The sequence below is a fragment of the Anopheles gambiae genome, chromosome 2 (assembly GCF_943734735.2).
Source record: "Anopheles gambiae chromosome 2, idAnoGambNW_F1_1, whole genome shotgun sequence".
Classification (NCBI taxonomy): Eukaryota; Metazoa; Arthropoda; class Insecta; order Diptera; family Culicidae; genus Anopheles; species Anopheles gambiae.
In genome coordinates, this window is record NC_064601.1 from 29968310 (window position 1) to 29992570 (window position 24261).

General features: G+C 47.3%; 2 protein-coding genes across 2 annotated transcripts in view; one reads left to right on the forward strand and one right to left on the reverse strand.

The window, feature by feature from the left end:
* LOC1273008 (leishmanolysin-like peptidase) overlaps window positions 1-22445 on the reverse strand; it is a 33833-nt gene extending 11388 nt beyond the window's left edge. Inside the window, exon 1 of the mRNA XM_311944.5 lies at window positions 21132-22445. Within this exon, the coding sequence (XP_311944.4) occupies window positions 21132-21386 (255 nt within the window). The 5' untranslated portion in view covers window positions 21387-22445. The remainder of the gene's footprint in view (window positions 1-21131) is intronic.
* Window positions 22446-22681: 236 nt separating this feature from the next.
* On the forward strand, window positions 22682-24004 carry LOC1273007 (splicing factor U2af 38 kDa subunit). Its single transcript, XM_311943.5, has 2 exons — window positions 22682-22895; window positions 23086-24004. The coding sequence occupies exons 1-2, from the start codon at window positions 22852-22854 to the stop codon at window positions 23795-23797; spliced, it is 756 nt and encodes a 251-aa protein (XP_311943.3). The 5' UTR covers window positions 22682-22851; the 3' UTR covers window positions 23798-24004.
* Window positions 24005-24261: the final 257 nt, after the last annotated feature.

A 24261-nucleotide genomic window follows, 5' to 3' on the forward strand; every position in this document is an offset into this window, starting at 1 on the left:
GATACGTTTTTAAACACACCATTTTAAATTGATTTCCTTGATGAGTCTATCATTCACTCATAGAAATGAGGTTTTAAAATAAATTTAGCTACATTCGCAAATGCCCAGCAATACTATACAGCTCGGAGCGGCCATATCCTTTGGTTTGAAGTGTTTGTTATGTTCCATTTGAGCCTAATAACCTTGATTTTGACCATTCCATTAGTTTGGAGTTTGAGCAGTGTACCATAATCCTTCCGACAGGCGCAAACCATGTGCGCTTTGACCATGATTTTAAAACAGGATCGGCTGGACATGCTGACAGCCGTTAGTGACGGGCTTTGGGGGGCTTTCGCTTTTGACGCAAGCCATTGAATCCGCGGGCTTTTGGATAAGGGCAAACCCGTGTCACCCGTTTTTGGTTGGGTGTAGGGGTTTCTAACGAACCACCGCATAACGGCTTTGCGCTTTGATTGCTGTGCATATGTTTGCTTTCTACTTATGCTTGCTTATGCTATCCTGCATCGAACGTTCGGGAAGTGCGCGATAAAAATAAATAATTACCGCGAAACGCCAACCAAGTACATGCAGGAAGCAGCAGGAAACATTTATAGACCGCACCATCAGTAATCAAGCGGATTGTGTTTTGCCTGGTGGTGGTGGTGCAATCCACAAGATTGATCACGGGCCGCGCCGTGCGAGCGTGGACACACGCGGGACAGGGGTTGCTTCTGCTGCGCGGGGTAAGCAACGATTACTACTAATCCTCGTGTGGGTTGTTGGCTATCCGGGTGATACAAGCGGCCGTGTAATAAGACTAACCCAACAGGGTGGAATTACCCTTTGCCAGCGTGGCACTCCGAAGCGGGAGTTGTGCGATGGTGACGGGCTAGGTTTATTAACTCTCCTCCGCACGGCACAACACAATGGGAAATCGCCCGCTTGCGCACACGTTGCAATCGCGCCTTAAGACCGAGCTGCAGTTTTTCCTGCATTTCTGGCCGTGTATGCGCAAACCAAGAAGCACAACGCTAAGGGGTAAGATGATAACGCCAAACCGCCACCGACACCGCAGGCGCATTGGGACAGCAGCCGTCGTTGAAAAATGAGGAAGAAAAACAAAACACACACACACACACTCGCGAACACATTCAAGCGCAGATTCAATGTAATCGGATCAGCTGCCAATGCTGCCAAAATGCTGCAACAAACCCAGGAAACCAGCGATAGATAGCGATGGAAAGTTGAAATCGTTTCTCGTGTTGGTTTTTGGTCTTAATTTTGGAATTATTAATTCAACCGGAATGAGATTAGCGGGCTTGCGGTTTTCACCCCTCCCCTCTCCCTCCCTCCCACTTTTTCCAACTAGGGTGTGGGTGCGCGGATCGTCGTGCACAGGAAAGTTGCTCCGCTCCGGTTGGGTGGCTTTTGGGTGCTCGCCGAACCTGAGCGTCAAACGCTGGCAAGAGGCAAGAAGGGTTCGTGTTTCTTTTTGCCGTTTTGGTTGTTTTTCTCTGCTTTGCATCCTCAGAAACTATCCCTCGGTGCGGTGGGAGGAAGTAGTGGTGCATATTTGCATGCATCTCGTTGGAGGAAAGTGTCATTATTTGCGATCTTCTGCAGTGGAAACGATAGAGGTTGGAAGTTATTTTAATGTCTTTTTGGTAAAACAACCAAAAGGCTTTACATACATTAGGAGGAATACTTCCAGTTTCAAAGGGAAAGTAGAAAAGCCCTCGGAAAAAAATGTAAACATATAAGTGAAACGCTTTTGAGTGAATGATTTTAAATAAAATTGGAAATAATCTCCCCGTTTAAATGCAACTAAAACTATCAGTGACCTACACTACAGTTCTTCAAGTGTGATTCAATGATCACGCAACTGAATGTGGTATTTAACTTGTACTCTCAGATCTGTAATCTGAAACAGATAAGATATCTCTTATATCTCTTATACCATCATTAGTAAAATTTGGATAAAAAATAAATAAATTCTATCTAACGTGCCATTGACCAATTTGAGTCTACATCACGTAGCTTCTTGGGCCCTAGATATCGAAACGTCCAACTCGGGAATTAGTATCCCTGAGGGTTAACGAATAAGGCACATGATAGCCAACATAAATAGCATTTTACAACTATTTTCCCATGTCTAAGAGACCTCGCACACTTTTGTTTGAATTTCTTATGCTGAACCTAAACGTTTGTCACACTGCATTAATTTCCCTTGCATTCGTCAACTGAAGCCGAAACAAACCGTTAGATCCGCTAATCCCCCTCCTCTTCGCAACATGCAGATCTTTGTTTAGCTTTTGGTTTGTTATGACTGCCCACCATTTAGCCAACCCTCCTCCGCCACCCTCCGCGGAGAGAAAGCTCGCACCGATTTTGATTGATTTTCTTTAACCCACCCAACTGAAGTAGTGCTCAGTATTAGTGTGAGATACACATGGAAAAGCGGCACATGAGCGAGTGCTCTCACATTGCGCAAGCTACGCCTCAATCGGCTGGCGGGTACGTACAGCGGTGGCCTACGTCACCCCAAAACGTTTTTTGACGCCCGAAAATGTGTTCATCATCATCAACGACTCACAACCACTTCTCGCATTGTGTTATGTTACAGCAACAACAATCACCACAGCACTTGCTCCCCACACACACACAGCAACATTGTAAATAGAAACCCGCCTCCATAAACGATTCCACCGTCCGCGGTGTGATTTACATCTTTCTCGCGTGTGTGTGTATGCTTTGGATAATTGCATCTTTATCATCAAGCAGGCACGTTTGTTGTTGGCAGCGCTGTTTTCCGGTGTGCACTACTTCGTTTTGCTTTTTGGCTTCGTGTTGTTAGTAATTGTTTGCCTTGTTCACCGGCAACTTCCGGCCCTTGGCTCAGGGCTTCCCCCCTTTTTGTACATGCCCAGCCGTGAACCGCGACCGATACCTTCCTTCTCACCACAGTTTGGACCAGAAGGAATGGGTGGAACTGGCAAAACTGCACGGCACTGCGTCGTCAGGTTGCACGATAAATTTAAGCCCTACAATTAAGTCCGGCGGCACATGTTACACGGTATAAAACGAAGTTCAGCAGCGAAGCCCTGCAACAGATGCACCAGTGCAAATGCGCACGGGGGAGAGAGTATGTTCTGTTGGGAGGAATTTTGTTTTACTGTTAAGTCCTACTAAGACAAAGTATGAGGGAAACAACATCACTCCGAGCATCATTTTTCTTTGCCTACAATTAATAGTGCTGTTAATTCTCCTACATTCTTCATTACTTGTGACTCAAACTTCAACTTCAACTTCACAAAATCACAAATAACGTGAAGAGCTTTTCTAGGCAGCATAATGGAAACTACAAAACAGAGGGCAAAAATGCAACAACAGATTCCACACAATACATCGCACCCAGATGCTGTTTACTCCTCCTGCCGTGCCGTGTCACGTGTTTGCCTCAAAACAATATTTACCACCCGCTACACAGCGCACAGTTCGCCGTGGAAACGTATCCAAGTAGGCAAGATTGTGTTGCATGCACAACGGAGCGAAAGTAATTTTGCGGACAGTTTTGGGACAGGTTTGCTGGGTTGCGTGGGTCATCAGACATCCACACCGTAACGTTGTGGTCCGTTGCTAATTTCTCAGACAAATCCATCCGCGTATGCAGAAAGCGCGGCGTCATGATGATGATGGCAATGATGATGATGGACACACCGGCAGACTTATCATCGCATGAATAATATTTGCCTACATGACTTGTTTAAACCAATGGTTTAAATTTAAACCATCGTAGCACAATTTGACGCTATGATTTTTGACACAAACTTTAAAATCAACCAACACAACCAGCACAAATCACGTGCACGAGGAGCTTTTGGGCCACAATTTTCTTGATGTTTGGTTGCAAAATTTTCGGTTGACCGCTTACGCAATCGTTGGCCAAGTACCATCTCACCGTAGGAAGTGTTCCCACCCTCACCGCCACCCACCGTACCGTACATGAAAAGCGTTCCCACAGTAACGCCATAACCGACCTCAGCCGGGGCCCGGCCGCCCGCTGACGAGATGATGATGCACTGCCATTTTGGTGCCAAAATTGAATCCCAACCGATCGCAAGCTCCGCAAGGTCCATCCACTGCCACCAACTACCTTTCCCCCGTACTCGGCCTCGTGAGGCATCCGGAGGCTGGATCGACACCGGCGCACCAAAGAGAGAGACACCGATCGATCGACCATCTCATTAACAATTGCTCCTTACTTCACCCGAAGATGGGGGATAATGTTCGATTCTAAACATTCATAATCTGACCGATCCGATCCAATCAGTAGGCCATGCGGGGTCCATCATTCATCGTCGTCGTCATCGTTACCACCGTCGTCGTTGGCGGTTGTGAAAAGGCTTCATTCACGACGCTGCATCGCATGCCACGCGCTTTGGGAGGTTGTGCAATTGCTGCGCACTGCGCGGTGTGTGGAAAACGGAGTCGGAACGAAATGGATCGAATCAAATCAAACAATCTAATTTTGGCAAGCCAAAACCTTCGTCTCGGTGCAGTGCTTTTTGTGCAGGAGTGCAGCCGCAAGAGCGAAAGGGAAGGCTCAAGATGGAGAAGCTTTAGGTGAAGTCATGCAGGTAAGGTGCTGATCCGGTGGTGGATGCAGTGAAAATTGCTCGCCAGCATTGAATAGCGAACTGTTTGTAATATGATGGAGATGCTTATAGATATAATGAACAAATGGTTTTTGAGAAAATTAAACATTTAAAATAAGCTCATTAGTTTAATAAACACGGATATAACGAATAATTATGATGATTGCTTTCAGTTAATTATTGCGATCATGGTCATACAAATGGCTATGTCTTATGAACAGTTTTAGAATGGTTTTTGAAAGCTAATTCCTTCTTCAGTAGATACTATGTATCGATCAGTATTAGTGTAAAAAAAAACGTCTGGAAAACAATTCCCAAGGTCCAGGAACTGATTAGCATACACAGTGTCTTTCAATTCCCATTCATTTATCCAAACCATCCGTATTTCTCTCAAAACCATTCTTACTAATCATCATGCAAGATAGGTCCTGTCAGTTATTTGCTTCTTTGAAACTCTCCTTCCCCTTCTTCGATGCTCCGTCCGTGGAAGCAAACAAAGATCGTGACATTGTCAGACAGTCAGTCAGTCAGAAGACATAAACCTCCTCGTCGACCATATTATTATTTATGTTTTCACCCCGTCATGCACGTTTGACACACTTTGAGGACATGGACATGCGGACATGGACGCGCGGGGTCGTTCGGATCGACTTCTAACCATTGCGGTGCGATCGTATGAAGTGCTTTCCCATCACTTCGCTTCTTGAGTGCTGCACCTTGACGAAGTTGTGCATTTGCACCCTTCATGTGTGTGCTTTACTCCTTTTTCTGTCCCACATGCATTCACACGCTGCGTTAAAGCGTTGAGAAACTTCTGCGTTTCACCGGCACTCGATCGGTTCTTGAACCCTTGACGTCGTCGTCCTGCTGCACGAGGAATGAGCCTCCTCCATCGCACGCAGTTAATCACCGTCCGCATCACTCATCGGGCCACTTACGATTACGATAATAGAGAGACTGCGCCACAGCGAGAAGTGTGATGCGCGTGGTTGTGCGCGACCGAGCTGCACCCTTGGTGAAAGGTGGCGGATTTTAGCAACAAATGGTCGCATCAAACCTCCAACGGACGCGGAGAAAACCGCACACTTTCCACCTTCGACAGTGTGCAACGGACCATACGGACCATACGTTCAAAGCAAAAGCACCAACTCTACTCATTTGAATGGCCACATTTTGCATCCAGTGCTGTGCGAACCCATCAGGCCTCCATCATGCCAATCCACCAAACGAGGAGGCGTCTGCTGGCCGATGCATCCGACCCATCAGTAATGAGCAGCGTGCAATATCTCTCGCCACACCGCTAATGAAGACATTGGCGCACGTTCGTTCGCAGGCTTTTGTGCTGGTGTGTTACGCTGCCAAAGGGGGGAGGGGGCTTATTCGCGCGCTTTGCATACCGACCGATTAACAGTCTCGGGGAGTAATGGGTTTCCGCTGCAGGCGTCCACTCCGCACAACTCCCTTCTGCCACTATTCGGTTGAAGAATGGTGCTTTCCATAGGACCGTTCGCGTTTTGTGTAATGTTTAACCAAGAAGGTAAAATAGTTTTTCCGGCTAAATTTGCCTAGGAAGCGAGTTTAAGTTCTGTTCACGAATAAAGCCATTATTCGTTTTTTTGACAAAACATTCCATTGCAGTAACAAAATAATAATCCTATCGTAAAGATGTTACCGTTACCGATTGAAATGCAAATGTCTTGTTTGATTGCATTTTGACCAATGCATTAGTGATGGGAAAAATGAAGTTTTCGTCGGAATCGATTCCAGCTAGCTCTGAAGTTTTCTGGAATCGATCACGGGTAGTAAGTCCCAAATTAGTTTCTGGAATCGAAATCGGCTTCAGAATTGGTTCCGGAATCAACTCCGTAATTGGTTCCGGAATCAACTCCGTAATTGGTTCCGGAATCAACTGCGGAATTGGTTATGGAATCGGCTCCGGAATCGACTTCGGAATCGGCTCCGGAATCAGAACTGGTTTCGAAATCAGAGTCAGTTTTGGGATCTCCAAAATATTAGGCGTTTGGGTCCAATGATGCTACGTATTGATAGCCGCAATTAATCCAAATTTACTTGGAAACGATCGATTCTCATGGAGCTTCCCGGATTGATTTCGCTTCTGAAACTTCTTATACAAGTACTGATTCCCATTTCGGAGCTAATTCTATTTCTGATTCCATTTCCGAACCAAATTGCGATTCTCAGGTCCATTCCGATTCCGCATCCGATTCTGATTCTGAGGCCGATTCTAATTCCGGAAACGATTCCAGATTCGGAGTCATCCCCAGAATTGGCTGCCGAACACGGAATCGAAATCGGGTAGGTCCAATTCCGAGCTCCCACCACTACAGTACTATTGGTGCGAACTTGGCAAGCTTTTATTAGCTTTTTATCTGTTCCACATTTCAGCAAACAAGGCTATAAAATGGAAACGGCTTAGGAAGCTCATTCTGCGAACAGTTAAATGCCCAAAGAATGGGACCAACAAAAAAAAAACGAATAAAAATTAAAATTCTTCAATATTAATATCCCGTAAAATGTGCTTGATGAGATGTAAATTAAGCAACCTTGATGTGTAGACAAAAAATACCGATTAAACTACACCAATTCTGAGTGTATCAAAAAGACGTTCGCAGCAGGGAAGAAAGGCCCATAGCTCTACACTGGTATTGTATCAATACGGGAAACATAATTGGGCAACATAGCAACAGAAAGACACACATTTTTTTACTACAAAAGAGAATCAAACCCACATACCTCACGACATGATTTCGAACCTTCTCTCCGAACTCCCGAATCAAAAGCGTCTGCAATCAATCTAATTTGTACACCAAAAAAGGCGATGAAATTCCTCCCAAAAAAGCACGTCATTTCTCCCTTTTTCCCCCAAACCGGAGGGCTGTGTTAAAGTTGGTCAAAGTTGCATAATATCTCAGGGTTCCCGCATGTGTCTCCCGCACGAAACAAACCTCCCTTCTCTGCATCACCGAAGTAAAACCGGAATTTTCTGACAGCTTTGGGCCAGCTCGTGAACGACCTGGAAAGTTTCCCTGTCGAGGTACCCCCCTTGTGGCCCTGCCCGTAACAAGCGACTCACTTCCCTTTTTACCCTTTTTCGGGGACCGTTGATCGTTCCCACAAATAAACACCTCCAACCATCGCAGATCGCAACGCACTTCGATTGAGGGGAAAGGTTCCCATCCCAGCTAAAACGGTATTACATCAAGGTTAACCCCACGGTGTGGCTGTTCGCCCGGGAACTCTAATCAAACTCTGTCCCCAAAACGCTGAACGCACGCTCGTTGGGGCAGCGCTATTAAATAACCGAACATTTCACTTTCATCGAAGATGATGTATGTGTAGTGTGCAGGAGGGGGGCTACAACATCATCGGCCAGCCAGCGTCGTAGGTTGCGTGAGTTTGTGGGACGTACGTGGTGATGAAGATTGTTTGCACTATACATTGTACTGCAGCGCAGCATCGCATTATTATCGAGTTGGGTTTTAAAAGAAGCATAATGTGTGCCCCGAGTGTCACAACTGCATGATGGCATGCATGACCACACCATATCGTGATGCTTGCTATCGGTCTTATCGAGCTCCCCGGCCGTATCGTGTGCGATGTTGCGACCAGTCTGGTTAGTATGCTAATCGAAACACCGTCCACACAATGCCACACCCGGCAGGAATGTTGAGTGCGTGGCTAATGTTGAGACGCCGGCTGGCAGGGGTGGTATCGCTTGCACGCACGATGACAACATATTGCGCTAACACAGCTAAATCAATCGATTACCACCGGCACCGGGTACCGCCGAGGTACTTTCGATCGGGTGGATGATGATTTATTTCAATTGCACAATTTCTAACCGCTCCATCAGTAATGTCCCAACCGCCAACCGACAGAAGAAAAAAGGACAAACTGGTTACGACTTCTTCGGCTGCTACCTCGATGACTGACTCAGAAAAGCGACTCGGGAAGCGATTTGATCCGGTTTCAAGTGACATTTGGGAACTCCAGTGCTTTCCGCCTCTCTAAACGAAGGTAGGCGTTTTTTGTTCGATTGTGAAGAATTAATCGATGCAACTAGTTTACGTTAAAGTTTACTGGCTAACATTTCATCGCCGTGTTAAGGGCAGGATGCAGATGGCCAAAACACACACAAAATAAATGTCTCGCTGAAAGGCCATCCAGCAAGGCAGCATGCGTTCGTCGTCTGTTGCTAATCTACTTTGCGTTCGTGCAACGAGCCATTGGCGAAGCTTTCGTTGTAGTTTGACCTTGCACCTGGAGTTTAATTGGTGCGGATTGTCATCTTCATGTAGGGTCCACAGACACACACACACAGGCCATCAAGGTTTCACTTTCACCGGACGCACCCGGATGGACGGCATGAATGATTCACCTGGCGCACGCGCTAGTAGTTCGTAGACCTCCCCTATATGTGGGCATGACTGTGGCCGGTAATCGATTGTATCATCGGCAAAGGCTCATCGGGTCGTCGGGTTTTCTCCGTTGCTTCCCGGCCATCCAACCGGACGGTTAAACGGGCTTCTCGTTGGTCACAATAATGAATAGTGTGTTTAGGATAATTACAGTACTTGCGAGGACGATTGAGTGATGGATATAAATTTCCTGCGCCAAACACACTCGTGTGAGATCACTGGATCGGTGATCTTGCATAAAAACACATGCCGTACTTGATTATTAATTCATTTAAAAAAGGTCTTCGCAAACTCTTGCTTAACTTAAATAGCCCGGTACACCCAGGTGCAGGTGAATGGTTAGTTGGAGTTAATCCGCTTCTGATCGAAAGCATCCCAGCGATTCTCTGAAGAAATCGACCATAAACACCCCCGTGAAGGTCCGCTAATGGGTCGCGCGGACAATTCATCTTTACGCAACGGTTAACTACCAGCGAAGCGAACTGGGAGCCACTCTCCTACATGCATGTGAACCCACAAGTCTCACATGTGAAGAAGCCATTTCGCTTCTCAGCCTCCATCAATCGTACGGGTAGTTGGTGGTAGCTTCTCACGGCGTTCTTCGCTGCACACTGTTGCAAACTGGCGCACTTTAGCACGCATCATCGTCACCTACTGAAACTGAATCGAATGGGTAATCTAAGAGCACTGTTTAGTGCCTTTCCACCGGCAGCACCATCGTTTGATGCACGGCTCGTAACACAAGCGTACGCCATTTGAGAAACCGAAATTCCGAGCGAACGGTAAAGGGGAACGGACGATACGGAAGATGCGATATGATGGTCGCTGCAGAGGTCGTTACCGAGGCAGGGCAACGAGGGAAGAATAGATCTCTAGACGTCTCTACAAACGGGAGAAGGTGCAGTTATGAGCGATGAGGAGATGATAGTGCCCACATGCATCCAACCGTAGCCGTAGGTATTTAGCTAAAATGTATGCACTATCTGAAGCAATCTTGACAGGCTGCCGCTGGGCGTGTGAAGTGTGCCGGGGGTTTGGTAGACCCATCACCGCCATCTACGCGAATGTACTGAATAATTGAACCGAGCTCCATTGATAGGAGAAACACTTTGAAGACGTGCTTATTTTTCCTAATGTCTCAGTTGAAAGAGTCCCACCAGTTCGGGTCGGGTGGTAGTGTGATGCAAATTGAGTTTTTTGCGCAGCGTCGCTGGAACCTTATCGGTACGAGCGTGGAATAATTGACCTGTGGTTGAGTAAGATCGAGATGCTTAGCAAATCTCATTATTCCGAGTCATTTTCATCACATACTTTTGGTCTTCAGTGCTGAAGCTTTACATACCTAACACCCGATATGGTATCCTCGCGTTTGTCAGTATTGATTGCCAGCAAAAAGGGCACATTTTGAGTGAGTGTGTGGGCTTAATCGAAGGTTACCGCCTGGAACGAACCGAAAAAAAACGAGAACAGCAACCCCGAAACACAACCCTGAAATTTCTCTACCAAACCGTCACACCGTAGGGTGCCCCCCCCCCCCCCCCCATCGTGTTTTGTGCAGTAGAAGGCGAGTCTCGTTAAACCTTTTCACCGGTGGCACACATCGAAAGCCTAAGCGCATAATTAACCTTCCGTTCCACTGTGTTTGGAAAAAAAACTTCACGATCCGCTACCAGCAACAATTTACAAAAAAAAAATCCCTCAAATCGAATCTAACCGCCAACTCTGGCCAGGGACCCCCTCTCTCTATCTCTCTTTCTATCTTTGCATACACACACAGTTCGTCGTACGGAAAGTGAACGAAATTGAAAGTGTGATGTTGTTGTTGTTTTTCTTCTCCTCCTGCCCCTAAGCTTTTGTCCATCTGACATTGAAACACATTTCGCCCGACGTGACGTGCCGTAATACGTGTTTAATGCTGCTAATGAGCTGTGGACACTAAGCACCGTTTTTTTTAGATGGGAGGGATAAAACAGAACCGGAGAAGGGAGACGCATATGAGTATGAGTCAAGCGCTGCCAGAAGCAATTAGCATACATCTGCGAAACTGCGCGTATGCATCATTGTTGCCGCTGAATACTACTCAAACGGTTGCAAAACACCATCGCAAATGCGAAAGGAATGTAGAACATTCTTGCTAGAGCGAAACGCAACATAACGCAAAGTGGACACGCAAACACACACACACTCTATTGTTACTAAATTAGGTTACCATTTTCATGGGACATGTGCTCACAGTAAAGTGAACCATTTGATGCAACAACAAAAGGAAACGAAACACTTTACAAAATATCACCACCCCGCCCAGAGCGGACCCACGAGGTGTCAAACCGTGACGCGGATGAACATAATCGGTACGGTAAGCAGCGTACATTTATCAACTGATTCAATCGAGCCGTGCAAATTTGACCAACGCAATCATCGATCGGGTTTGCATACGCTGATCACGGTTCGGGCCTGTTGTTTACTTTCCATTGGTCACAAACCGGCTGCCGGCATACACCGTCAGTTCAGATTTGGGGAGGGCCGCGCACGTTTTGCTTTGCGTAATGTTCGATTTAAACAAGCGCGTACCGTTTGCGTTTCCCCGGCGGTACCTCGCGCATATCATCCGCAAACGTATGTGTAGTAATTTCTGTGCAACTATCTAGCTCACTGTTGTTTTAAAGAGTAGCGCTTTTGTAGTTTTCATTGCATTTGGTTTCGCTTCGAAGGGAGGGTTCGCGTCGAGTGTGGCCACCGCGCTTTATTACACCGGATGCAAGCAGGCAGGCAAGCAAGAATGGGGCGGGGGTGGGTAAATGCTTTGAAAGCACGTGTTCGCTCAAACGGCTTGATGGACGGCGCCGTGTTTCGGTTGCAGTGTGCGAAACAAATTTAATGCCGAGTTGGGAATCACGTGCGGCCGACCAGCATGGATCGTTAGGCACGGCGAGCAGTGGACGGTGTCGTCTGGGTCGGCAGGAGCAGTTTGACAGCGTTCGATCCTCTCGACCCATTCGCACCGTGGCACAGAGAATTGGGCACATGGAATATGGCCGCTCATTTGGGTTAAGTGGATACAACAACAAAAAAAGTGGCGAAACGACCAAAACGGGTGGGTGTGGGTATCGATTGGCATAGTGAAAGGTACGTTCTGCATCGAAATTTGCCATTGTGATGAGCATTGCAAACACCCGATGCTTCTTCGGTAGTGCTGAACGGTAAAAGGCAAACATTAAAAACCATTTATAACACATTCCACTGCAATGTTAAAATCATCCATAATGAACACATCATCGTAACGCGCTTGCCTCGCGATTGCACAATACGTTAATTTGTGGGCAGCAAGAAGTGGGTCCTTCTGGAAACAAACTTTCTCTACGGCGACGACCGCGACACCACCACACAAACGATTCGAACCGTTCCGATGAAAGTGAAATCATTCATTACAGAGGACGCTAGACACACGGCCGCAGTGAGTCATGGCCTGATTTTGCTCTGAGCACCAGAATGAATATAGCAGTATAAGATTATGCATGCGACGTTGGCGCTTCCATCCCGTCTAGCACGTTGTAAGCAGCACATTCGACGCTATTCTAATGGGGGGGGGGGGGGGGGGGGGGTTCAGGATGCACTATCATGTGTGCAAGATAGATGATTTAATTAATCACACTCCGGTCAGACAAGCACACTGACAGTGTGCATAAAAAGGATTGATTATGCTCCCGATGCCCGATGACGCAGGCGTGTCGTTGAGGCAAGCCGTCACGACACGTACGCTTTGGATTTGCCGGCAGTACAGCGGTTCGTGATGGTTGGTTGCAAAAAAAGGGCCATGCCAAGAGGGAACCCGACAAGTGTTGGCGATGCACGAAACCACGATTAAGGCTGGAGAGGATTACCAGCAGTACGCTTCGCATAGTGTGGTGGTGACCATAAACGACGTAAGCGACGCCAAACGGTTACTTCCTAGAGTGCTATAGTGCTAGTGGTTCCCATGCATCGGTGCAGAATCATGACTGTGTGATGGCTTTTTGTGGCGTTGTTGGCTGGCACTCCCTCGACAGAATTCTTTCGCGACACGATGTTCAACAGGTTCTTTGTGCCCTCTCTTTAGGGCTAGTATCAATTACCTGCAAGTAAACGGGAGAAAAAGAGACAAGTATTAGCAAACATATCACATACAGGACTCGTAATACGTAATAAAACTAGAGCCCCTATCTCTTACATCTACGCAAATCAGATTCCTTTCTCATCAAGTCCGGGTCTATATTTTTTTCCTCTTCTTCTTAAAACCCACGTTCAATATTATGGAACGAGTTTGTTCCCGTTGTTTCTTATTTTTTCACACTAGATTAGCATCAATTAAATAGTGACTCCATTCCAATGCCCACCGAACACTTCCTTCGCACGTTTGTGCTTGATCCTGTTAAGCACAGTGAAGCCGATCGTACCAAGCGCGCGTTGTCGGCGGGCAGCAAAACACATTCGCTTCATTCGATGCCACACCTGTCCCCGGACGGCTGGCCGGTTGCGCACTTTGCGCGAAACCATCGATCAGAGTCCATCCATCCATCCCTTCGTTCAAATGGAACGGTGCGACGTCGGAGCGTTGTAGCCGTTAGGCGTCACAGTTTCTCGAAGTTCCTCGTTTGCGCTGATCTGATTCTTAGCACCCGACCAAACCAGACGGCAGTGGTGACCTTCACAGCCGTGTTCGCCGTTACAATCCATTCGCCACACGCTGGAGAAGCTGGTTACTGAAACCGCTAGCCTGCGCTCTAGCTGTAAGTTGAACAGCAACCGTTAAGGCGGCAATGGGGAGCGACCCATGTAGTAAGAACATGGGCCACTTCGGAAGCTTTTGCATGGCATGGGGCTTAAATAATCTAACGCTTACAGCAGGATTCACAGCGTACAGGTTGTGTGCTTACGCTTTAGCAGCAATCTGTTCGCTTCCGAAATGTATAAACAGCGGTTCTGACCTGTTGGGTCTGCACGCAACGTGCGTGGAGCTAGAATTAGTGGATCCACCTTCAATTTTGACCAGCCAGCACCGCGAGCCTTGGGTTCCGTCTATTGGTGCTTTGTGGGCTGCCAGCACATGGCCGGCCAGTCTTAGCATCGACCACCTATACTCATAGCGGGTTGATGCTAATGTCAAGTGCAACCCCTTTTTTGCGCTCAAGGTTAAGCCGTTCGCAAACGATGAGGTATGGTTTTAACGGGGCTTAACAACACACACTGTTGTTGTTCACACAGTGCCAGAGAGCGTAACCCTTTCGAGCCGTTTTCGGACCCACTTGGCGTGCGCTCTCGATTGCGCGTTCTTCAATCGAGTTCTGTATGCAAATAATAATTGGAGTTGATTAGCCATTCGGTTGGAGGAGAAGGGTTCGTGAGGTTACGGTCAGAATGTTTAGATTGTATGAGCATCGGAAGAGAGACAGTTTGTTGCAGGTGCCGATGTGTCTTAGACCTGTTAATGCGGTGCGCAATGGTATGATTTACCATGATTAAAATTATACATGCGTTCGAATGTTGGTTTTTCGAGCCTTCAGTCTTTGGGAAGTTGCATTGGAACGCGCAATTTTAGGCAAATGTCACGCCGACCGTACGTCCAAAGATGTGCCTAGAAACCTTCAGAAGCGAAGGGAACAGCACATCATCGGATACTTCCGAAAAAGTCATGGCAAACTGCGTGTTTGCATTTCGATACGATGATGCATGCCGGTGGCCGACCGATTGGTATACTGTACTAGTGTTCGTTGCTTCCGTTTCAGGTATCGCCTTACACAGCCGGTACATCTGAGCGTTGGTCGAAAAGCGCGGAAGGTTAATTACATACCTCCGCCGCACTTTTTAACCGCGATCGTAAACACACGACTCCATCGTACGCGCGTACGCTCTATCCATTACACCGTCACAGGACTGTAACGGAAGAGAGTTACAACAGTCCAGCAGCCGATGTGGTTTCTATTTAGCGGTGCCAACTTCTCCAACGAACCGGTAAAGACACACAAACACACACACACTAGATTCCAGCGGAACAATTCGCTGTGCAATAGCAGTAGATCGCCATATCGCTGCACCGCGACGAAGCGAGAAAGCGACCGCAGCAGCCAGCCGCCACGGCGAATGCGCGGTTTGCTTGAGATGCATCGCCTACTTTTTCTCGGCAGCGGGCGCCCCGACTGCAGAAGACGATGGCAGCAAAGCCTTTCGGACCGTACCGCGATCTGCAACGATCGGATGGGCGATGGTGCGCGCGCACATTAATGAAGGTCTTTCACTTTTGAGCGCGCGCGCACACATCTTCTTACGCTGCGTTTCTTGCGCGTTTGTGCGTTTGCCTGGGGAAGGGGGGATTTATGCACATGTGGTTTCGGTTGGGAGTCGACCACACTCTGCACAAGCGACGATCTTCGGCCGAAATGGGCGATTTTTCTCCATTAGCGTTCGATTATTGGGCCTGGGTGGTTGACACCCTGACACCAGGGGGGATTGAAAACCTTGAAACACAGCCGGCAAACGAGTCGAGTGGCCTGGTACGGAGATGCTCTCCTGCCCATGCCCAAGTTGTTACGGTAGGTCAGTGACATTGCCACACCACGCAAGCAAATAAACCGATTTAATCTAAGGGGCCAGTTCTCGTAAGCCACAACTTTCCACCGTGTGCGAATCGATGCAGGAATTATGCTACTTTTTTATTATTACAATAACCCGGACCCTCGGTGGCCCACCCAAACCCCGAGTGTGTGTCACCCAGTGGTTGGTTGTCGGTTTTTTCCCCCATCTTGTGGTGGCACACCCAGCCAATGCACGGATGGCGTTCGTTAACCTTTTGCCAAACCAATTCCTCAAAAACCGCACACACACACACACACACACACACACACACACACAAACCAATGTTGGCCTTTGCAACCGCGAAGTAGTAATCGGACGCGGTGTGCTCGAGCAGTTTTTGGAGCAGCCAATCCGTCTTTTCCATGTTTTCCGCTCGCGTTTTGGAGCAGCATAAACTCTGGGGCCGCGTGTTTATGGTATACTCTGCTAGGGTGTGCGGCTTCAGGTGAGAGAGAGAGAGAGAGAGAGAGAGAGAGAGAGAGAGAGAGAGAGAGAGAGACGGTATCGAATTCGATCGCCCGCCCCAACTGTCGTCCCGTGCGCGCTGGGGGCTTTAATCCGCCGCCTGGATTACATTTCATCTGGAGCGTAAACAAAACAACAAAAAATCGTTCCCAAGATTGTTGTTGCCAAAACGTTTCGATTTCGCATTGGGTGCGCGCGAGCGGTTCACTCGATCGGAATGGCCGCGCTTCCAGGCAGATCGCGTAGCGAACCATTTAGGTGTGGTACCGCCATTCTTGGCACAGGCATTATAAAGTAATAGATCGTATTCAGAGCGAAAAGAAGAATGTTTGCAGCGAACAGGGCCTGGAACCAACTGGAAAAGATCTTAGCATGATAAAGCTTCGCAAAAAAGGTTTTAGAAGCATCATATCACAAGAAATTCGGAACGTAGAGCCTAAATGTTGCTAAAAGACTCTATGCCCTAAACGTAAATGTCGTAGAAAATGGTAACTAACAATTACCGTCAACTTTCATTCCCGATCTGTAGTCCAACGGCCTACCCTGGGCGGACCAGCACGTGCCACAGGCCACACCAAGCATAATGGTAGCGCACTGTCATCGCAGCACAGTATTTAGCAAATTTATTGCCAAACCCTGCACACCGCGCTGAACCGTTTCCAGCAGCAGCAGCCCAGGCGCCCACCACAGGCTCCGAGACATTTGAGGCAATTGTACCGAAAGTACAGCGGAACGCGAACAATTGATACCACTAGCGATCGCGTTTCGGACCTACTCTATGCTCGTTACACCCTTTGCTTTTATACCGAAAGCACTCGGAGCGATGAATCAGCGAGCCGACGACCTCGTCGATTTCTCGTACCTAATATTTTAAAGCTTCTTGCCGCGCGTTCGATCCTCGCGATCGTGATCGTACGTCACGAGCCGGAGCAGGAGATCACGGTGGCTAGCTGTCGGACTACTACACGCGGCAAAAATAGAGAAGGTTCTAATGGTTCACGGCACAATTGCCAGGCAAAATTGTCTACCGACCTTTGACACTTCAACTTCATACAGTGTAGAAACGAGTTTCGATTTTGCTGCTAGCACAATGCACGTTACGTTCCTCTCCCCTTTGGTATGGGGAATGGAATTGTCATCATTGGGCCCGAACCTCTCGCACGTTGTTAAGCGGGATGAAGTGATGAAGTGCATGTGATGCGATGATGCGTTCGTTGTTGGCATTGTGACTGGCGGAAAATTGTTATTACTTCCCTCCGCGAGTGATTGTTTATCGCGCAACGCGCTACGGATGTACTACCGCCGTGTGTATGGGGAAGGGCAACAAAATAAAAAGGAAGTACATCAGGCGATGACTGGAAAACAATGGGCTGGTTTTTGTGCCATGTCGATCTAATAAGCGATCTTTTGTCACAGTGAGAAAAAAGGAAGGCATCAAGAACGTTGCTGCTGTTGCTGCGCACCGTCAAAGCAGTATGGGGCCCTTTTAGCTGGAACAATTCACAGGGAAGTTTTGTAAATCTTGAGCAATTTTTTTATGGAATTGTCTTTCGCCAAAACCCCGGTGCCAATAGCATAATGGACGCACGTTTGACTATTCTTACAGGTACGATAGGTTTGCTTAATTGTTTAAGGGTGGTTACAACAACCAAAAAACTCACCACATTGGTGCTTTTACAGAGTGATTATACTGTTGAAAACGTGACCGTGAACGTTAAATAGTGAACCCCTCAACGACCTCTCCACATTGTCCCATTTCCGTGTCCCACGGTTCGGGGCTGGGCAGTTGGAACAAAAAAGGTTCTTTAGGGTTCGCGGGCAAGCGTGAGAATCTTTTCCTCATCGCCAACGAGGAGGCGAACTTTGTGAACTTGTGGGCGGTGTACCATATAAGGTGAAAGGGGGGGGGGGGGGGGGGGGTGGAGGCAGTTTGCCTGCAACATTTGGAGGGTTTTCATTTGCGTTGGTCGACCTCCTCCCTTCCGTCACCTATAGCTAGCCCATTCTAGCGACAAATGGACATTTCTTGTAGTGCGGAGCGGTGCGCTGCTCTCGGTGGTAGTAAATATTGATGTAGGGGAACGTGGAGTAAAATGGGAAGGTGGGGCAAAATGGTCATCTACAGTATTGGCAAATTAACATGTTTATAGTGACATCGAATGATTAACAAACATCATATAAAATATTTAAAGCCCACCATGAACGTTTCATAACCTATTATTTCTAACAAAATTAATAAATTAGCTAACGAACTTTTTGCTCAAAACGATGTAGTTTTGATCGTCTTAAGAATTTAGTAAATAATTAGAAAAAAGAATATCCCGGCACATAATATATATCTATAATTTACGTGCGTTTTTAGAGTTAAAATTTGTAAAAAAAATCACTTCTCTACACTCACAATTCTACCTAAGCTGCAACAGCTTAAACCTTTGTTTTAATGGGTTTTGACAATTGGTGTATTACCGCGCACAACATATTTTCACGACTTTTGATGTTGATTTTTAAATTTCATTTTATTCATTTACATTTGTTATTAATGCATCATCATCGTCAAAACATTGCTGCAAAGTGATTCATTCAATGGGATACAGAGCATAATCCTTAACAGTGCCATTTACCCCGCGTTCCCCTGAAATTTCAACTGCGGTCGGTTGCAAAACGCGTGTCGCAATGAACTACGCGCAGCTCGTCGTCGTTGCCGCACATCCATCCCTAGACTAGCGAACGCAATAGTTGAACCCTAAAAGAGTTCCTACGTCGTGTTGGGGCATGCTAGGCAACTTGGTTCAGAATTTTAAGTACACCCAGAACCGGTACACAGACACTGCACAGCAAGTACAATTCTACCGCTCATAACGACTGAAACAAACAGTCTTTAGGAAAGGGGAAGGAAAGGGGAAGGATGGGGCAGGATTCATCCATCATTTACCATGCCATGATGGTGTCGTCGAGATGTCGACAAGTTAAGGTAGATATGCGAAAATTAGTAACAATTTATCTCTTTGCCCCTTTCCGGCGTGGGTGGACAGTGTCGAGGGGTGTTGAAGCGTACCACGCCTGTTAGACACTTCTTGCCGACGCAGCATTCGCGAAGCATTTGCGCTCCAACAGTACGATCCGTTGACTTGAGAGGGGTTCAACGATCGGATTATCATTAGCATCGAATTGTGACGATCAATCATTGCCACTCACTCCTTTTTAGTGGATTGTGTGGTGGTTTAGTGTTTTTTTTTTTGGTTATTATTGCGATTATTGGAACATTTTTGCTTAAAAGACAACTTGATGCTCCAAAAGCAACATCAGGTTTATATAAAAAAAAATCATCAAAAGCTTTAATGCTTTAAATGCTTTAAAAAAATTATAAAATATGTTCCTTTTGTGTACACTAAATGACTTTTTTTTGTAATTTTAGCGTACACTAAATAACAATAATACCTAAAAATCTCATAATGCAGCCCGTACAGCAACGCATAATAGGAAAAGATTAATCAACTGCTTACCGTCCATTATCTAATGCTGATATCAATCTGATTCGGTACCCATCATCGAACGAAATTAGATTGGTATTGATCAATTTTCAATCATTTTTCTACAAACAACCCCCAGCTCACAATATCCCCCTAATTGGTGTGAAAATTTGATTGACCAGTAGATGAGCGCACGGTACATTACACCGGCGATAAACAATTTCCACACCGGTCGATGGCGTTAACTTTGTAAACCCGACGCCAAAAGCATGTAAAAAAGCCCAACCGAGGGCTAGCCAAATCAATGCAACGAAATAGCTGTGTGCAACGCTGCTGATCGTGTGTTCGTGTCTGTTGTTGTTGATGATGATGATGATGATGATGGTTGATCGTGAAAATTTAGCTACACACCAATTCCGATCGACCGATGATCGACACCATCCCCTTGCTGCCGATTCCTCGGCTCCCAATGCCCAGGGCAAGTCAGGCATGGGCAGACAGCATTGCATTTGGAGGCGACATTTAGCGGGTATGTTGCGAAGCCCGAAAGGCTCAACGAACTCCCTCCTTCCCCTTTCGGCATTTGTCTAGTCGAAGCACGCAATGGGTGGTGGTTGTGATGGTTGGTAAGAAAATGTTACCAGCCAACCAACCTTAGCAACCCAGTAGCCGTCCCCCGCCTGCCCCGAATTGATTGAGCCGTTCCGAACCGATTCGAGCAGGCCAAGGTGTTTACACTTTCGGAGAATGTGTGCATTATTACTGTGCTGTGGTGTTGAAAGCATACAAACGTACAGTACATAAAACGCATATTTAATCAACATTTTTTTCATTACAAATTTTCGTCAGCACTCGGCAACGTGTACTCGGGCGACCTGTAGACAGGCTCGATTTTTTATGCACTTTTATTGCCATGGCATGACACACACTGGTCCGCTGCTCTGTCTGCATAATGATGATGATGGTTTTGTTAAGTGATCAAAGTGTGCACGTACTTTTTGGTAGTTCGGTGACGCACTCAGGCACTGAGGAACATTATTACATTATTGATTGCTGTTGCAACAAAGCAACTGGCTCGGCTGATGAAACTGTTGGGAAGGAAACCTACTAAACTATGGTGATTTATTGGAATTTCTTCACTCTTTTATTCCTAGCACGGGCTTGCTTACCACTATTTTATTGTTACTAGCATACTATTTTTATTACATGAACTAATATCTATCCGATTTTTTATGTTGGTGGATTTACGTATCCTACCTTAATTTAATTTAATTTTATTTATTTTAATTTGACCTTTTGATATTATGATATTGCACTAAACAGAGTGACATCATGAGTAACACTATACGAAACATCCGACAATCAAATGTTCGATAGTTAAGCTTAACAAAAGCGTAAATGCAAAACGATCGCAGTGGAAAAAAGATCATTTGCGTATCAATTCTGTGTAATAAAGTCATTTCTTACAATACCAAACTGGAGACCAAATGCATAAAACCCAACGGCAAACGTACCTCATGCGCCTTCGGATGCTGATGCTTGCAGTGACCGTCGTGCACGGAGCTGGCCACCACAAGCGTGCTGCCAACCGCCAAACACAGCAGGCCGACCGTCACAACCGTCGCTGCGCACCGTTCGAGCCGCGAGCAGGCGGGTCGTCCGTGCAGCCAGCTGCCACCGGTTTTCCGCCGCCAATGCTCACGTTTATTGATTTCACTACATTGCCGCATTTCCATTTCCTCGTGCACCGCAGCCGGAGCCGGTGACATTTGTGATGTTGTGAAAAAGGCTTTGCGCGAAACAGGATTACCCTCCCAGTACGTTGCCTCCGTTTTACATCGAACAGCACAACACGCAAGCAAAATATATCAAAGGAGGCGAAACACTCTTCAGCTCAGCAACGCACTTGGGACACTTGTACAAAATTGGCCCACTTTTTTGTTGTTTGCACCATCCGTGAGGGTGAGATTAATCAGCACCGAACACCGAATGAAAGGGAAATTTATGTTGCACCCCTTTCCCGTGCGCCTTCTTTTTCCACGATTCCGTTCGACCCAATTTTAGCAAAACTCTCACTTTCGAAGCACCACTAGCACAACAAGAACGGCGCACCAGGATACTTCTATACACTAACACTACGGCAAGCACCCGCGCGGTTCACCACACTCGCGTACACTACGCTGGTCGGCAGGACCTGATGAGCCCCCGGCTGGAAACGGCAGGGGTTACACGGGTGAGGAAACACACAACCCGCCCCGCCCACTGCACCCGGATCGAAGGAAGAGGTAAAGGTTCGACTATTTTCGATTCGCACTCCCGGGTACGTGCGCTCCTACCACCGTATGGCTCTATTGCATAAAACGAACTGAAAGTGGTTCGCCGCGAATGGACAACTTTTATTCCACGCTAGGCCACGAAGAAGGGACCGTCGCTACCACCAACCAGACCGGTACTGCTGCTGCTGCTGCTGCTGCTGCTGCTGTGAGCTGTTTGCCTGTACAAGCTGCATCCGATTGTGCTGTGGATGCAGCGGCACCGAACCAGCGCTGTGTGGTGGTGGATGCTGTCGGTTCGGTTTTCCCCCCTCCATTGGTATCGTTTATGTTGAGCCCAGGTGCCGGTTCCACCACTCAGGACGACGATGAAGGGCCATTGCCGCGGCCGATCATACGCGATCGATCGATATGAGAATTCGCGAACCGTACACTAACGTACATACACACACGCACGGCTCGCCCCACTCCGCGAAACTGTGGGTTTCTCTTTGTTTTTCTCTCTTGTTGCGAACCAGTGGAAATGGGCAAACAGCAAGAAAAACATTACCCTGACAGCTGGCTTGACGTTGGTACACGAATCCAATAAACCATGGTTCATTTGATCGGGAATAAAATTTGCCTTTTTTAATAAGCATCATTTGATTTAAAATATAAATTGCGCCTACGAAATTGCATTTTTATAAACAAACTATCATTTAACAAAAACTTTAAATCGAACTGAAATTGGCTGCACTCGCAGAACTGCTCGACTGGTAGTTCGAGCTTCTGGAAAACTGGTCGAATGTTCTCTGGACCATTTTGACAGCTGTCACTTTCGCCATCTTTCAATGTTCCCCCGAGAGAGAGGAAAAAAAAACAGCTTGTGTGCGTCTTCCTCACTGCGTTTGTTTGAGGCGCTTTCGGACAACTTTTTTAGCATATTAAGCATTTAGCACAACCCAAAAGGTGACGGAAAACGATGGCAGAATACCTGGCCTCGATTTTCGGTACCGAGAAAGACAAGTAAGTGCGGTAGTTTTCACGGTTTCCACTCCCAAACATACCCGGCCACAACGCTTGCCATCGTCGCCGTGTTTGTTGTGCCTTGTGGTAGGAATGCCGCCATCGGAGCTGAAGGCCGGCGGACGAGCGTGTGTTTCGTGTATTCAGTTACAGACACGTTTATTCAATTCGTTGTGTGTTTTTTTTGCAGGGTCAACTGTTCGTTCTACTTTAAAATTGGTGCCTGCCGCCATGGAGATCGCTGCTCCCGCATCCACAACAAGCCGACCTTCTCGCAAACCTGTCTGCTGCAGAACCTGTACGTGAACCCCCAGAATTCGGCCAAATCGGCCGACGGTAGTCACCTGGTGGCGAACGTGTCGGACGAAGAGATGCAGGAGCACTACGACAACTTTTTCGAGGACGTGTTCGTCGAGTGCGAGGACAAGTACGGTGAAATCGAGGAGATGAACGTGTGCGACAACCTGGGCGACCATCTGGTCGGCAACGTGTACATCAAGTTTCGCCGCGAAGAGGACGCGGAGCGGGCGGCCAAGGATCTGAACAACCGTTGGTTCGGCGGCAGACCGGTGTACTCGGAGCTTTCGCCGGTGACAGACTTCCGCGAGGCGTGCTGTCGGCAGTACGAGATGGGCGAATGTACGCGGTCCGGGTTCTGCAACTTCATGCACCTGAAGCCGATCTCGCGCGAGCTGCGCCGCTATCTGTACTCGAGACGCCGGGGACGTTCCCGATCTCGGTCGCGATCGCCACGTCGCGGTGGTGGTGGTGGCGGCGGTGGTGGGGGCGGAGGCGGAGGCGGCATCGGAGGTGGTCGTGATCGTTCCCGCGACCGCCGTCGATCGCGCAGTAGGGATAGGAAAAACGATCGCAACGACAACGGGCGCAAGGGGCGATACTGAACACCGACTGCATGAGTCGCTCGTAGACTTGTTCCCCTTTCATAAACTTGACACAATTATTGCGCCATTTAGTTTAATCGCGAATGATTGCAACCCTCTTTCCAACAACTTGTCCAGATACAAAAAATATGCTACACGAAATGTAATTAATGATCATGAAGAGAAATACATATACATGCGACAAAATGAATCGCTAATATGCCTGCATTTTTTTTTCTTCTTCTTTTATTCCCAGTCAGTAGTTATTGATGTCGGGTTGTATATTCTTCTTCTTTGGCTCAACAACCGATGTCGGTCAAGGCCTGCCTGTACCCACTTGTGGGCTTTGGCTTTCAGTGACTAATTGATTCCCCCCCATAGCAGGATAGTCAGTCCTACGTATGGCGGCGCGGTCTATTTGGGGATTGAACCCATGACGGGCATGTTGTTAAGTCGTACGAGTTGACGACTGTACTACGAGACCG

What these genes read in the sequence shown, in the direction of transcription:
- LOC1273007 (XM_311943.5), top strand. Translation starts at nt 22,852, where the DNA reads ATGGCAGAATACCTGGCCTCGATTTTCGGTACCGAGAAAGACAA. An exon ending in TTCGGTACCGAGAAAGACAA is followed by an intron (nt 22,896 to 23,085) that starts GTAAGTGCGGTA and finishes TTTTTTTTGCAG; the next exon opens with GGTCAACTGTTCGTTCTACT.